The sequence below is a fragment of the Histoplasma capsulatum genome, genomic scaffold, assembly GCF_000149585.1.
Source record: "Histoplasma capsulatum NAm1 scaffold_12 genomic scaffold, whole genome shotgun sequence".
NCBI classification, from domain to species: Eukaryota; Fungi; Ascomycota; class Eurotiomycetes; order Onygenales; family Ajellomycetaceae; genus Histoplasma; species Histoplasma mississippiense.
The window spans coordinates 696818-713478 of NW_001813971.1; the positions used below are offsets into that span (position 1 = coordinate 696818).

Sequence of the window (16661 nt, forward strand, 5' to 3'; positions counted from 1 at the left end):
GACAACCGAGCAATATCTCCCTATCAACACATCGCCACGCAACAACCTAAAATAGATGAGACTAACTATGACTATAACAAGCGCTTCCCTGCATTCTGCCGATACTAAAATTCAGACCGTGTTGCTGATGGTGGCACCCCAAGCTTTTCAAGGCCAGCATTAACTTCTTTCATCCATGGAGGTAGGCTCTCCACCCACCGCCGCATTTCTCCAATCAATCTATATAACGCGTCAGTGATGAGTATGTGACTGGCGGTGTATTTACTGCATACGTAATGAGGTCGGAAACCCTGCTCTACTCAGTCAATAGAACCAACGTAAAAGTTCACATGTCAACTGACCTGGCATTTAACTGCTCAACCTGTAGCTGCAGGTCAAGAATCATCAGGGTAGGATCAAGCGGTGTGGGTTGCGGCGGATCAACTCCAACGTCGTCAGATTGCTGAGTTGAATCGAAGGCCTGGCCTTGCGGGACGGATGTCCTGTTCCCGAAATTTTCAGCTCGCCTGGGATCGATCAGTTAATCAGAATCAGTGCAGTCAGGCCAGCCAACTAACCCGGCTCCTAGCAAGTTTTGGACAGAAGCGTCGGAGGAAGAACCATCTGAAGTCACACCGAGAATCGCGTTCAACGTGCCGGGGGACAGGTCAAGATCAAAAGGTTCAAGAAAGGGGTCGTCAAGGCCATAAGGCCATGAAGGGTCGTCTTCGGGAAAATCCATTTTGTTATTGATGATTGAAGGTAGATGCGTGGAAGTGCGCTGGGAATACCGCATTTAAGTACCCACAGGTCAAATTATAAGCTTCCCCCCCTTCTCCCCCGCCCACCCTTTCTACCTCCAACACAACCAGGACCCCCTCTCCTAAGCGCCACTAGAGAGGATCCCTGTGGCAAACAGAAACCACAGATAGCTGGCATGTTTATACACCAACCCGCTGGCAAATACCCTATAAGAGTGACTGTGCTCAATTAGGGTGGAAAAATAGCTCATTGTACCCGCCAGCAGAGTGAAGAATCAAAACAAGACATGGCATCCTCTGAAGATCTCTCCTGCACGGTAAGACGCAGAATGGCTTCCGCAAAAAGGGGTTCGGGCTAACTTTACAAGGAGCAAACTCCGAAAGACATCCACTTGCGGGATGTATCCACGCAGACCTCAAGTATTCAAGACGAAATCTTCCTCCTCCGTTTACGACTCCAAGAGAAAGAAGCCATCATCCAGGCTCTCACCGGCACCATATCAAAATGTATTGGAGAGCTGGACCGGGCGGCTGAAAGGATACAAAATGCGAACAGAGGGATCTCAGAAAACAAGCGGGCTTGAAGCAGATTAGGCACCCTCAATTATTCATATTCTTCCACCCTCTATTTTGCCCTTGACTTTGCTATCGCATCGACCACAGCGGATGTATAGGGGGCGATCATGATGGGCAGTTCCAAAGCTACTATCTAGGCCTTGCTCTTCTGTGAAGAACTCTGAGGTGTTGGGAAATCCGCTGAGTGTGTACTGGCAACCGTCAAATCGGATTTTAAGTGTAAATAGCTCCTGTAAATGACGAACGAAGAATCGAACTGGCAGACAGTACCTCCGACAATCTGTGCAGATATTGTCCTCAGATAGACTGAATCCCAAGTTTATCTCATCTTTGTAGAAATCCAAACGCTCTTCCGGTGCGGACTGAAGGGACAAGAGTGTCCTAACAACTGTCCTCGCGGGCCCGCGGCAGCGGATAGAGCCCACGCATCGGAAGAGACCACAATGAAACTGTGGGACAGCATCCAGCTCGAAGAAGAAGCAGGAAGTGAGAAGGAGCACCACAGCTTGTCTGCTCTTCTGCGGGACCACCTGTTCCTGTACCAGTCGCGACAAAACCCCCATGCAGTCGGCATTGTTCAGAGCCGGGCGTGGGCCCGGGAAGCATACGTTGAGCCGAACATACTTCTCTCTCTCTTCCCTATCGAGTCGGTTCACCAGCTCCAACCAGGTCAACTCGCCATCAAACAGCGCCCAGTAAGACCGGCATCCTCGGAGAAGCCATCCATCCGTCAAGATATTGCGAAAGGTCGACATCTTTGGGGATCCAGGGCCTCTTTGTGTCCCCGTCCCGAGGGAGATCACGACGTCCGGTCTCTTTATTGATGGCCACAGACGCCTGATTTCGGACAAACCCAGATTAACGGGGTTATTGTACTGCGGTCGCATACCGCCATCCATAAAGCTGCCGATTTCGTCATCGATCGTAACCGAAGGGAAAAAACTGCCTCACCATTAGAATCGGGGCCAAAACACGAAGAAGAGAAGCATACAAAGGAGCCGCAGACGTCGCTCGCGCCCTACGGAAAGGTCAGCGCTAATTTTTCTCTTCAACCTGCTCGAAAGAAACGTGAGAGACTCACGCTTGCCACACAAAAGGATGTTTACCAGCTTTATTCTGTATACAGGTGTAGCCTAGTTGCGTCAGATAAGATCTCAGCTTGACATCATGAAAACATACCACGATCATGCCCCAAAGGCGTCTCGGCGTTATAGTTGGTAAATAGATTGGGGGTGCCGTCCTCAATCGTGCAGGCGGGCACGGCGACCTTGGCGCCTGAGACCATCGTTGACGACGCGTCAAACATCCGCAATGTGCCGAAGTACGCCCTGTGGATATTTTCTAGTGACTCGGCATCATACAAACCGTCCCAAGCAATAGTCTTGAACACATAGAAGAACCTATTACGAGATTTGTCCTTCTGCTGCTTAAGAAATTCCTTGATAAAATGTGGGTAGTCCTCTTTGATGTCCTCGATCCTACGTTTGCGCTTGCCCAAATCCAATGCGGTGTGGCCGCCTGGTTAAAGTTAGCCGTGTACCATGGCTGTGGGGGGGGAATTGTAAAGGGAGTGAATCGCACCTGAGCTTGTTCCAATGTTGAACTCGAAGAGATCTTCAATTGGTAGATCAGGACCTAGAAGCATTTGCATCGACGATAAAATCTGGATGGGGATCATGCCACACGTACCCCCCCCGTCAATGCTGATGAGACGCGCACCGGCGGTTCGTGGTTTGACCTTTACCTTCATAGCAGTGGGCTCCGCACAGACAGGGCATTCCCGCCCGATATACTCGCTCTCCGCGCCAATGACACCGGCCCAGTCTATCTCCACGCACGTGTCGCAAATTAAATGTCCGCATGATGGCATAGGATGTTGGCTGGACCGCCGTAGGCATCCAAAGCAGGTGGAACAGGAGCTCGATTCCAACTGTCGCCACAATCTCTTATCGTGCTTCAGATTGTATCGATGGATCCGAGCTGATGGCTGAGCGTTAGATACCATGGAATCAAACAACAAGGACATGTGATCCTCGATGTTCTGGCATTGCCGTTCCGCAAATGTGTCGGAATATGCTGCACTTAGTGCACGATGAACAGCCGTTCGGTACAAGGTCTTAAAGACAAAGCGCGGACAAAATACTGAACAGAGTAAGCACGGGCCATTAAGATACGAGGGGAGACATACCATGCATGGAGGGTGGGTACGCATCCATTAGAATTGCTGAGGCTACGTACGATGCCAGGGCGTCATAGGGTGCATGTATCCGACACCCTTCCGTAAAAAAGTTGGAAAGGTGTGAGACCAACGAACCGCTGATCGGATTGCTCCGCCTTGACCAAAGAATGAAACTAAACGGAGCCAGAGCATCAGTCGTGAAATGCCGCAGCAACGCATCTTCAAAAAATGCGTTAAGGTGCACTGCCGAAAACCGTGCGCGGTCGGTGAGCCGAGCCTGCCGAGTCTCCCTCAGTTCCGTGTTGATGTCCGCCCACAATTGCAGGTAGCGGGCGTCGGCTGAGAGCTCCATGGATGGCAGACGTGAAATGCCGATGTTTGAAAAGGACGAGAAGAGGGGAGCACTGCCGAAGTCAAACATCTGGAACAAAAAGTCATCTTCAGCCAGCATCAGCTCAGTCATGCTCTTACTCCTTTCCCCTCCGGTGACAACGATAATCCGAGGACGGACACGTGGAGGTAGTGTTGACGCCGATCCGATGGCTGCCCATTTCAGCAAGAGGGTTCTCGTCGCCTCCAAGCCGCCTACATCCTCCGCGAAGATGCAGATGACATCGGTAAACAGAAAGAGGAGGCGTGCAATGACAAGATCGTAAGGCTCTGTGGGTGACGTCGGCCATCTGACCGGGAAAATTTCTTGACGGTGACAGGTCTGTGGGGTGTTAAAAGCGGGATGGAGCGTACATCGGCCAGGGTCGCAATCGGCATACAGACGGGGATATGTGGATCCTAGGGAATTACTGTCTGCCCGAAGGTTGATGGCGCCTCGGTTATTGGTGCGGCGGTAATTTCCCTTGCAAAGCTGCCGCAGAGCCGCATCTTTATGCTTCGTTCCCATGAAGAAGATCACGTGAGGATACTGCTCATAAGGTTTGTGAAGCTCTCCGATAACACGAGCAAGACGCCAGTCGTATGACAGGTGAGGTCCAGCCTCTCCCTCTACGAACCCTACCCAAGAGACGTGATCGCACAGCGACATATTTCGTTCATTTCTGGACTTCCTCTAGGGAGGTCGCCCCAGTGCGGTGGTAATGAATTTTTATACCTGATCCTAGGTCGGACCCGCAAAAGAAGCGTGGCCAGGCCACGACAGTAGGGTTTAAAAGTATGGTCTTGCCAACGAGTTCACTCGCAAGGCATTAACTTCAGTGTTTCCATACGAACATAAAAAACTTAAACCGAGATAGTTCCCCATGCAAAGACGCTAGAAAGCATGAAATCTTTCAAAGAATTAAGTCAGTCGCCCAACCCAGAAGCCTTGGTAGCCGAATGCATCATTCCAGGCATCTTATCTCTCACTCCAAGGATTCTGTTGTGTCTAATTTAAGGTCTTATCATGCTCCTGGAGAACTGCACGGAAATAACACAAATATTTGATATTTACAATGTGTATTTCCCCTAAGACAAGGCCATGAGACCAATGCTAGAGAATCGAAGATATTTCCCCCAGAAATGATTCATGACCAGGCCATGGCATTTTTAGAGAATAGGGGATATTCCCTTCAACATTCAGGCCATGACATTCTAGAGAATAGGGGAAATATAGAGAATAGAGAATAGGAAAATATACAATAAGAGGGCATCCAACAGCATGGTCAGGCCATTCGAGAATAAGTGATCAGGCCATGGTATCCTAGAGAATAGGGGAATATAGGGGCCAGCAGCATGGTCAGGCCATGGCATTCTAGAGAATAGGGGATTGACAGGCCATGGCATTCTAGAGAATAGGGGATTGACAGGCCATGGCATTCTAGAGAATAGGGGAAATATAGAGAGGTCAGGCCATGACATTCTAGAGAATAGGGGATTGATCAGGCCATGGCATTCTAGAGAATAGGGGAAATATAGAGAGCAGGTCAGGCCATGGCATTCTAGAGAATAGGGGATTGACAGGCCATGGCATTCTAGAGAACAGGGGAAATATAGACAATAGGGGCCAGCAGCATGATTCTAGAGAATAGGGGACAATAGGGGTTTCCCTCAACATTCATGATGACCATATTCAGCATGGCCATGACCATTCTAGAGGATAGAGGGGCTTTCCCTCAGGAATGACATTCCATGGCCAGGCCATGGTATTCCAAATAGGGGATGTTCCCCCAACATTCAGTATAACCAGGCCATGACATTTTAGTTTTTTGATGCCTTATACATCTGTGCCATTTCTCATTATTTCTCTTTGTTCCATCTTCGTGCTACATTGCCATCATTGACATCAGTAGGTATCAGCTCAGTTAGTAATATGGGATTTCTCAAATATCAATTGTCTTGATATCTAAATGAAATTTAACTGCTATAGGTGTAAACAATTCATTGGCCTTTCAGTAAAATAAAAATTATCTGAAGGTTATGGTTCTGCTGTGCATTTCGAAGGTCACTGACCATATACAAGACCCAGCCTGGCTAATTATTATAGGAACGGATAGAATACGTCTTGTTTAACTATACGTCCACGTGACCATATAAGTCTAATTACAATCAACAGAGCTCAACAAAAGTAAAAAGAAAAGAAGAAGAAAGGAGGCAGCATATTCAATCTACTACGAGACGCATCCTGATACCTAGTGTTTCTATAGCCATAGTCGATAACAAATATAATAATGAATCACTAGCTTAATAAGTAAAAAGAGGCGAAATGTCACGGTGCTTTGTCTCATCGTTTTCTGACGAGATAAACGTGTCTAGCATTTCTCACTAATATCACGGCCGAAGAAAAAACCCCCTAAGTATACTGTCTATAGAGACCGTTCGTGCTTTAAGATCGCTTATTTTCTGGATCGTTTCCTCGGTGTATGACGTCTGGGGTTGGTAATTCAATTGACGGATGTCTTCAGGGGGTGTCAGTCCGGATGCATCGTACAGTCCAGGCAGGAGGCTATTTTCAACCCATACACGGTTATGATAATGTTCCACAATGCCTTTACTGTACCAATACACACCCTCTTCATTGGCGAAGGTTAACATTAGATATTGTTGAAGTACCGTACCGCGTGCCCTTCTTTGCTTTCGATGATGGACGCATCGACCTGCAATGCGTATCTGATCCTTTGACTTGCTTCTAAGACGATCAATGCTTGCTTCCTCAAAATGAAAAGGCGCCATTCCCTGCTCCTCCATTCTCCTTGTATAACTCATGATTGCTGCTAACCCGCCACAGCGATGAGCGGGAACTAGTTCGTAATCAAAGAATCCTCCACGGGGGGCATGAGTTTTTAAAAGAACCTGGTATCCTGAACCATACTCTCTGTAGCCTGCTATTTCCGTTTCATCTGAAACCCATTCTTCCCGTGGGTATGAGGCGGTGAGGTTGTTCTCGCGTCCACCCCTTGAAACAGTGCCATATTGTTGTTCATATGAACGCTGGAGGGCGGACATAAGCTGATTCCCACCGTGATACATTTTAACATATGATATCATGTGTGAGATGACTCGGCATCGGTCAGCATCTGAGGTAGCTCGCTGAAACATGCGTCGATGTGGCAACCAGAAGTTGGGATGGAACTGATTTCCACCCTGCAGGGTTCGATTGGCATCCTGTAAACGAACATTTACAGTATCATCATCTAGTTCATGGCCAAGGGCGTTGTAAACACCTAGGTAGAATGTCTGATTGTCCCGAAACTGCTGAGCCTGTCCTTGCGTGTCGAGGTAGCGGAAGAAGCTGTAAAGTTGTGATGGCTCATTCCTCTCCTCAATGGTGGGGTAACGACGTAGGTCATCAAGCCATCCATTTAGGTCAAAGGTCGAATCGAGTTCGATTTCTTCCAGTCGCTGCAACTCCGGTTCAAATAGACACCATAGTTCGGGGTGGATATGATACAGTTCACTAAGGAGGCGATCTATTTCTTCATCCGATGCTATTAGCGGCACTAGCTCAAAGGAGAGGTCCACCATATCAGAACGGTCGTGATATTCGCGAATATATCTGACCATATGCAAGTGAACGAGTCGCCGCTGACGAGGGCTTGTGGCTCTCAAGTACATTCTGTGGTGAGGCAACCAAAAGCAAGGGTTGAAGCCGGAGCCAGCAGCATAGCTTGCGAATAAGCGAAGATATGTCATTCTATCGTCTGAGTCCGGCTCGAGATTCATGAAGGATGACAGATATCTAACGACGTCAGCATCCTGACTATCATCCTTTCGTGGTATATGAGGGAGAATACGAATATTGGTGATTGACTCTATACGCTGACGAAAATTTTCTCTCTCTGAAACGTCGCTGTCGTGCAGTTGCTGAATCCATTCATCAAATACCTCCCCATGTAAATATCTCCGAAGTAGATATCTCCTAAGAGTGGCTAGTTCTTGGCCAAAAAAAATAAAGAGATCTGAATTAATATGGAATAGCTCGGAGAAAAGTAGTTGAATTGTATTGTTTTCCGTCTCGTCTCGGGGAGAAAAATTCGACCACCAGGCAGCAGTTGCTTCCAGAGGGGCAGGTGCCCGCCATTCCCCGTATGTCGAGATACGACGCCTGCAATAGGGGCATCCATTCACCAAAGCTCCGTCGGTAATGCACTGTTCACATATTGTATGGGAGCAAGGTAGGAGAATCATCTCCTTTTGGAAGTGGCAAATCTCGCAGTTTTGAACTGGCTGGCTCTCAAAACCTCTGAGCTGTTCACGGCATTCTGGGCATCCGTTGTCAAGACCGCCAGTGGCAATACAATGCTGGTGCATAGCATGACCACACCGTATAAAGCGTTGGTCGATAGATATTCGTTCCCCACAGTGGTAGCAAGGACGGCAGTTTACTCTTCGTGGGGGAGTGGGTGGAAATGCTCTGTCTATATCCTCCTCGGAGAGCTCGGAGGCGCGCACATCGGTTATAAGAAATATACTCGACCTTTCGGAGATCCGTGCCAGCGAGACATGATTGGACGACATCGTAGCGTTGTTAGGAAATGAAGCGGGCAGAAATGGTTCTGGCATGAGAAAGGGTTATTTATACCTTGGCCACTTGTTCGAAGTCTTGCTACTTTATTCCGTGGCCAGGCCAGGCTGACCGCGGTAGGACACAGCGCCCAACAGCCAAAGGCTTCCCGGTTGCTAATTCTCCTCAGTCAACCCGCTTGCGTCGAAATAAGTGCCAAATCTTCCACGACTAACACTGGGGAGGGAACTGGTGGGTCGAGGAGAGCGGGTATTCCATGGGGCCACGATTCTAAGGAACGTAATCGTGGCCCTGAGCATGACTCTATTTCTGAGAAGTCATTTGGAACAGTTTTCTGTCCCCTCCCAAAGTGTAAAAGATTTATACACGCGCGAGGTACTCAGGGACCTCATTTGGCTTGACATACATCTCCGTGTCCTTTCTCCCAACCTCCTTGTTCGTACCACGTCATTCCACTTCGTACACAGACCCTAAGGAATATCACCGTCTTTTGAAGATGGGACAGCCGCAGCAGGCCCCTGAAAACAATCAATTGGGTCCATTCCAGAGAAACGGTGAACCCCAGAGTTTCTTCTCTTGCGAAGACAGCATAATACACGCGAGGGACACCAGCCGACGACGGAAACGATCACAGTCACAGCAGAATCAATCCAATATTCAACAGAGCAGACGCCGACGGAGACTATGTCTCTTTCACAAGGCTGTGAAATATGCTGAGCAGAACGAGGCACAGGTTTATATCCTTATAGACATCCACGGTCAATTTTTCATCTTGAATACCGATTCAAGTGAGACTTGGCCACCTTCAGAAGAGCAGATAGTAAGAGCCCTAATTTCAGTCAAGTTGTTTCTTTCTCAACTAACTATAAGCAGAAAAAGCACTATCCTCATACAGTATATAAAAAATATAAAGATTATCAAACATCATCTAAAAGAAAGCGCGGACGGCGAGAGACTCTATTCAGAAAGAGTGTGGAGTACAGTGATAAATGCAGTGCCCATGTCTATGTCATCATTTTTGTGAACAGCCAACACTTTACCTTATACACGAATGGCAGTCCGCCTCCATCTGCTGGGGAACTAGTGCGACTCCCAAATCTAAGTTTAGCTCAGTGCATTTGCTGATCTACAGTGTAAGCAGGCGCATCACTACCCGGTCCCGATTTATGAGACATCGAAGACTTATCCAAAACATGTTGCGGGTGTTTATTTAAGCAATTAAATGATAAATAATTCTTTATTTCCACATTTCTGGATCTCATTTCTTTTTGCGGCACTGAAACGGGGTGGGGAAGCCATCTGCGAGTATGGGGTAGGTGGTGGGGAAGCTCGTGTGAAGGAACCAACTGTTACAATGTAGATAGATATCATAGATAGCTAAAGGTGGAGCATTAAAATGTACCTTTCAAATTTGAGACTTCCAAGCAATACTCCTCTTTTAACCCTCAGGTGTGATTGCAAGTGGCGTCAAAAAACGGCAAAATCGGCACACGGTGCTCGATCGCTGAATAATGGTAGTCTATATATCATGGTCGCTTTCTCCAGGATGTCAACAAAAATTTCACTTGGCCGCACTCCGCTTGACTGGGACTTATTTCAGGATATGTCTCAAGATTGTATAATTACATGGATCGCTAAATTCTCCTGATTTAGTCAGCGTGATATAAGAGCGTGGCCCTGCGATTAAGGATGGCGGAGCCACGGATTCGGCAATGTGAACTATAAGTAGCAGGTCCGTTCTCCTCAAGCAATGCTGGATTCAGTATTGGCCCTTTCCCTTTTTTCTAATTATTATACCTCTAAAATGCGGCACGTTCAGGCAGCGTCCGAATCTCGCATCGGCAGGGGCGGAATAGTGGGGATTTGCATTGGGGTCTGGTTGTTCATAACCTGTGCAGCTGTAGTGATTTTCATTAAAAAAAAGAAACTACCCAATAAACATGAAAGTCAGTTGTTTGAAATCGGTGACTCGATATCGAACCCGACACCTCACTGCACGCGCAGTGGGCGTACAGGACCTAAACGACAGGAGGCAAAAATCCCCCGGTATCCTGTGACCTTGCACATTCGACAACCAAGTTCGGCGGAGGTGGTCAGAGGTCAGGCTGGCAGAAGTCTATTTCTGATTGACTCTTGAAAACAAAATATCTGATACACTTTAGGCGGCCCCAGCGACTCGGTGATGCGATCAACCTCCTCATTGCCACGCGCAAAAAGTCGGATTCCAGAGAGATTGGCTCGGAACATTCTCCCGAAAATTGAAGAGGATTTGAGCGGAGCGGAAAACCAGACTTACATCTAGAAAGTTGAAAGAGAGGGTGGTCCCAGGGAAACAGACCACTGGCAAGGACGAGGTGCTACGATTTCGTATTCTCTTTCGACTCCATATGGCTATGCGGGCATGGCCATTTTAACAGTGGGAGGTGGTCTCGGGAGGGAAATATCCACGGGATTCCACAACGTTCGTTTGCATTTGTTGAAGACAACAAAGTTATTCCTACCTGTCTCTGCTGGGCGGTCACGGAAAACCCAGGAGTGGTGAAGGCATGTATTTTAAATTCAATGTTCGAGAGTAGCGAACACATTCATATCTAATGCTCTACCTATCCATTTGTCAATATTCATCAGTAAACTCCTCAACTGTTGCTCGCACGGTTACTTCTTGCTACCTGTAACCGCAATTTGCTGAGGATCATGCTCTGCAACATCAGATGAGCCCTCATTCCCTGTGCTTTCAGTCTTGCAGGTGGGTACTACTCACTGATAATGGCTCCCCATCATAAATAACTTAGTCTCCATTAGGTATAGAGCCCCACATGCTAGTGAGAGATGCATACTTACAACCGCATCATGAAACTATACCGTCGCTTTTAATTCGCTCACAGCGGATTCAGAAAAAATGGGTGCTGAATATACATAGTATAAAAGTAATTGAATGCTCACTTTATGCCATGACGTCTTCTGGAAATTTAGTTCTCCTGATTAATTTTTGTGAAGTTGCAGTCTGATATTGCTGAAGAACATGGACGTGCCCTCGAGTGGGCATTCAAACAATGAGGTAAGAAAAATAATACCCCAACTGCGTGGTCTTTCTAACAGAATAGACGCAATTACTGGGCACTCCACCAGCCGCATTCAATGTTTATCTTTACGCGCAGATGGCACGAGTTCATCGCGATCTCAACTGGGCGATTGTACATCGGCAGGATAGCGTTCTGATTGAGGGGTTAAAAAAAGAGAGCGACCGGCTTCAAAAGCAGATTGAAGCATCTGTGGCAATGGATCGAGATTACAACCAGCTGTTACAACGCGAGTACATAGCACATTCCATCACCCGTGACGAACTTAGAATGGAAAGAAAATTCCTCGTCGAGGCCACGGAAGCCAACGCAAAATTGAACCAAGCCTTTGAAAAGGAGCAAGAACGTCATCGAAAAACTGCTGCGGAGTTGGAACGCGTACGGCGTAGCGTGGTCGATATAATGCAGCTTGAGGAGCACACTCAGTGCGAGCTGAGGGAGGTAGCCTGCTGGGTTACCGATGTTATTCTTCGGGCCAAGTTGGAGCTTGAAGAACGGTATAGAGAACCGATGAACTAAACGGATACTGCCTTGTTGGAATTTCGGCACTGTTTCTTGTGATTTAACCTATATTCCATGAAGCGTCGACGAAGGTATGATAGTGGTTAAGGCTAGAATTAGCATCAATTCATTCGCTTTTTATCTCCCAATGTTCCCCCACGGGATCAAAATGTGGTAGTTGTAGTGTGAAGTCGACAGGTGCAGCAATATCTGGATGAAGTATATCTTGATAGAACCCAACTTTTCCTGCAGATCCCATAAATATAGCCTGCGTATTTCGAATCGCACAGTAAACTGCTGTCATTGGAATAATGGACAGGTGAAAACTCTGCGGGAGTAGCCTAGCAAACCAAAGATTTGTCCCGTCGAACGTGTCAAGATAGCACTCGGCGTGGGATGAGAGAATGCAAGTAATGTGTGATGTTGACAAGTCAAAGATAACACCATACCGCGGGACAGAGGGCTGCACTGTCTGCAGGTATGCAACAAATTTCCCCGGAGAAATAACAACCCGCGCTCTGCACCATCGAGGGTCTTGTGTCGTAAGGAAAGTTGGTATGACGGTACGCGGCACCGCGCGATGCATATCGATTACGAGAGGGAGGGCAGTAGGTTGAGCATTTGTCTGTGCTGGGTTAGTCTCGCCATTCTCGCTAGGGCTTACAAGGCTGTAAGATGAATGCGCGAGAGATAGGAATCCCCGCGATGAAGGTCGAACATCCCGGTTCTCACTAGCTGTCAGAAGGGGAGCTTCGCCCTCATTCGCCATGTCGCTGAAGGGAAGGGCCGGTGAATGCGCCTGAGACGGAAATATGTTGGCACAGGTAGGTCCATTTGCCGGACATGCAAGCATCGTTGCTGGGGAAGACCAGCTCGAGCATGGCTGCCTTATCAAATCGACGGCAGGAGGAAAGTGTGCAAGGAAGAAGTCCCGCTTGACCGCAAAGGAGGTCAGATGGACGCCGGGCACATCATCAAGCCGAGCATAAATGTTGTCAAGGAACAGATACTTCTGGTCGGAAAAGAAGGATGCCCCATCGGTCATCCCGCAGCGGGCGGTGATTGACCACGCTCCAAGGTCCGTCGTTAATGAAGGACGGGCAGGACGCGCAATCTCGGCAGGGCGACGTCTGAAGCCCAGGTTTTCGGCAACACGGCGACTCTCAGCGGACAGGAGGTCGGGATCCTGCTCGAACAGATCGGCAGGTCTGAGCAGCGACAGACACTGACGGATGATATCCTCGGGCGACTCAGAAAAGTCCGGCCGTTTAGAGATATTGAAGCCAACAGAGACTGCTAGATCTACGAACCGACTCCACAGAATTGAAGGATGCGGCTGCGCTACGGTTCCAGGAACCTTCGTCATTTTCCGAGGGCGGAAGCCGGGAACAATGCCAAACCAATCACGCATTGCTCCCAGCCACACCTGTCTGTAAGCTGACCAGAATCCGTCATCATCCGCGTCACGAGGCGCCGTGCGATGTCCGGCCGCCGATGTCTGGATGTGAAGTACGCCATTGGCACTTGGCTGATAGCAACGCCTCATCCCCTCTTGCACGGTTCCCTTGAAGTCAGGGGGGAGCAGCATTCTCACAAGCTTAGCCATCGGCTCCAGATACTTAGAATCCTCGAGGAACGTTCGGATAGACGGGATAATGGTCGAGCACTGCCTTACCCTTTGACGAAGTACCTCTCGCTCGTCCTGATTGATTATACGGCAAAATACAGTGCCGTCCTTGAATACCTCATCAATGTAGATCCCATCAGCCTTTGACCACATTGGGGAACGCCCCTCCAGATGCTCAACATCAGTCTCCTCCAGCCGCCACGGCCTGCTGTCCGTTATCCACATCCACACGTCTCGGATGAAGTCGAGATAGCTTGCCAAAGCCTAGATGATGTCAGCGCCATTCTAGTCAGGCCAGAGCCGTATCCTACCTCCGGACAGCGCATGGGTAGCAGTCGATGCAAGTTGCCCACGTGAAAGGCGGGCCAGAGAGCGCGAAACTCAAGAAGCCTGTCCAGGGCCTCATAGAGGGGTCGCGAATATATGCTCTCACGTAGCTGGGTGAAGTCTCGTTCCATATATGGCGAGGGCCACCTCGCCAACCACTTCCGTCTCTCATCATCATTACCCTGTCTCTCATGGTGCCGCACATTCCAGTATATCTCCCCACTGGAGAATTCCTGAGACGCGTCTCTGTCCTCCCGCAGGCTTCTTCGAGCTTCGGAGGATAGCCGAGAGTCGTAGAGTTTCAAAATCCACCATTGATCATCAGTTTCCAACCACTTAGTTCCCGCAGCGTGGCGTATCCGGCCCTGCAGGCACGTTACCTCATGCCCAGAGGGCAGGCTCAATGGGAAGTCTCCAGGGTCATCGCCGCCAATCGAGGATAGGGAGTTCGCGTTAAGTATCACCTGGAGGCCATTACGGGTGACTACGGCAGGGATCCAGTGCTGTGGCTCGAGACGGCGGCATTTGTCCACCTCGAACTTTCGTATTAACCAGTTTACGTTTGCCTTTGTCACATGCCGGGTCCCAATTCCTCCCGTTTCTTCGAATACCAAGTGCTTCAATTCAACTTTGGCGCATCCAAGGAGGCACCTGTCTTTCTCCTTTGCGAGGTCAAGGTCACTTAAAGTTGGTGAGGCCATCTTCCGATAGGGTGGATTGTTGGTCTGCTGCTTGCTCCGTTGAAATGTTCAACATAGTTCACTATTTCTGACCAGCTCGGAGTTTTGGCGCCCATAAAGAAGGATGGAGGGCGAAAGTGGGTAATGGGAGGAGAAGAGAGGGGGGGGGTCACGCTTTTGAGTCGTCAAGGCCACAGATTATTTAAACATATATAGCAACCCTCCTTCACGTTTCTGAGCGGCGAACCGCTCCAAACAACATGATTGAAGCCACGTCGGAACAAGTGGTGCGCCGACCGGGGACCATGTTCCCTCGAAGCGGGCCAGTCCCATCCCACCGAATCACCAAACGGGTCATCCCCCTCTCGAATGCTCCCCGTGGTCCAAAGCTCCGACGCATGCTGCCCGTCGGCACGCAAGTCAACCTCCCCGCTGGAAAACCAACGCATCGTCCACAGCTGCTGAAGGAGGTGGCGAACCCTTGGGATCAGTATCAACAAGGCTTTAACCTGGATCAGGCTGGTCCGGGAATCCTAGTTAATGCCAAAAACGATTCTTTCGACGAGATGATTGCCAAGCGAGCCGAGGTTGATAATCAGGAATGGCTGTCCAAGCTGAAGCCGATTGCACATAAGAATATCGTTAAGCTGTGTGAAGCGCTCTATCACGAAGGGGCAATTTTCCTCTTCTATGAAGTTATGGATGTGTCACTTGCTGATATATTCAGTACACCCTATGGGATCCTGCGGCCCTACCAGGTCGCAGCGTTCTGCAAAGAAATCTTGAACGGATTGGATTTTCTTCACGCTCAGCAACTTGTGGCGGGAGAGCTCTGCGCGGAAAATGTTCTTCTCTCCGTCAACCCAGTGGCTGTTAAGATCGGTATTGGACAGCAATTCAACCTACGCTAAAATGCAGTTAACTGACGGTTATCCAGGAAACATCGGTGCTACCATGCTTACCCATGCAGCCCTCAAAGTGGCCCAGGATGATATCCGTGCTCTGGGCCAAATTATTGTTCGGTGCTTGGAGGCACCCAATGCTCTCCGCGGCGCTGATGCCTTGACCCCTGGCAGATGGGAGGCTGCCATGAGTGAGTTCCAGATGCTCACTAAGACGAGATCAGTAGCGGAGCTGCTCCAGGTAATTTGTGAGAATCCCAATATTCAGCAGTAGCTGACGCTGTATAGCATGGTTTCGTCCAGCGGTCGCCAGGCCCCAAATGCCTCAGACTGTTTATCCGAGCTGCGCGAGAGTCGGCGCCAAAGAGTGTGGAGATCCGTCCTGAGTGGGTAGCAGCCTTTATGGGTGCTGGACATCCTTGATCCCCTGTTACTCAGTTACTACGAATGAAATCATGATTGAACACATAAGTCACGTTTCATCAAGCTCTTCTGTAGATACAATACACGCGTAGCTTTCTTAGAGTAGCGAATCATGAATTTGATTTTGGTTCTGCACGATACAGTAGAGAAGATAATATAACTAATCAAATCTATCCCGCGCCTCACGCTCTGGAGTCACGTGTTTGGAACACGCGTGGCATCATCGTGGTTCTGCCGCTGGATCGTTCGGCCCTCAAGAATTTGCTCCCATTGACTCATCCAGGGAGGCGAAAGGAGCCATTTACCGCGCCGTGGGGAGCTGGCACATATGCTCGTGGAGAGTACAAGCGGTGGAGGTGGCGAGATTTTGAAGTCACAGCGTCCGGATTCGCGCCTTCTTTCCTCGGCGGGTTCAGGGTTGTTCGGGAGAAAGTCCTTTGGTCCATACTGCTCGATGAGCCCCTCCTTCTTCAATCGACAGTCAGAAGACGCAGACAATGTTGGGCCGCTGAAACACTTACTACATCTTCTTCCTTGGGCGGAAACCATGTACTCGTTGGGTGGGAGTTGTAGATGCAATAGTTATCCGGCGCCTTCTCTCGCTTCTCGACGATGCAGACATAGACGTACCGGTCACGCCCACTGTCTATGCCATCTACGTACACGTCGTTG

The 16661-nt window shown here is 49.0% G+C and overlaps 5 protein-coding genes across 5 annotated transcripts; 2 read left to right on the forward strand and 3 right to left on the reverse strand.

The window, feature by feature from the left end:
* Positions 1-104: 104 nt before the first annotated feature.
* Positions 105-721, reverse strand: HCAG_08757 (predicted protein; the record flags this gene model as incomplete). Its single annotated transcript, XM_001536385.1, has 3 exons — positions 105-219; positions 342-506; positions 558-721. The coding sequence occupies 3 exons, from the start codon at positions 719-721 to the stop codon at positions 105-107; spliced, it is 444 nt and encodes a 147-aa protein (XP_001536435.1).
* Positions 722-1348: 627 nt separating this feature from the next.
* Positions 1349-4534, reverse strand: HCAG_08758 (predicted protein; the record flags this gene model as incomplete). Its single annotated transcript, XM_001536386.1, has 6 exons — positions 1349-2258; positions 2308-2334; positions 2398-2425; positions 2496-2834; positions 2898-3458; positions 3505-4534. 6 exons carry the CDS (start codon positions 4532-4534, stop codon positions 1349-1351), a joined length of 2895 nt encoding a protein of 964 aa, XP_001536436.1.
* Positions 4535-11471: 6937 nt separating this feature from the next.
* Positions 11472-12048, forward strand: HCAG_08759 (predicted protein; the record flags this gene model as incomplete). Its single annotated transcript, XM_001536387.1, has 2 exons — positions 11472-11487; positions 11579-12048. The coding sequence occupies 2 exons, from the start codon at positions 11472-11474 to the stop codon at positions 12046-12048; spliced, it is 486 nt and encodes a 161-aa protein (XP_001536437.1).
* A 573-nt stretch (positions 12049-12621) lies between these two features.
* HCAG_08760 (predicted protein) lies at positions 12622-14685 on the reverse strand (the record flags this gene model as incomplete). Its single annotated transcript, XM_001536388.1, has 3 exons — positions 12622-12660; positions 12695-13921; positions 13969-14685. The coding sequence occupies 3 exons, from the start codon at positions 14683-14685 to the stop codon at positions 12622-12624; spliced, it is 1983 nt and encodes a 660-aa protein (XP_001536438.1).
* Positions 14686-14969: 284 nt separating this feature from the next.
* HCAG_08761 (predicted protein) lies at positions 14970-16562 on the forward strand (the record flags this gene model as incomplete). Its single annotated transcript, XM_001536389.1, has 4 exons — positions 14970-15546; positions 15602-15807; positions 15855-15952; positions 16133-16562. The coding sequence occupies 4 exons, from the start codon at positions 14970-14972 to the stop codon at positions 16560-16562; spliced, it is 1311 nt and encodes a 436-aa protein (XP_001536439.1).
* Between the last annotated feature and the right edge of the window lie 99 nt (positions 16563-16661).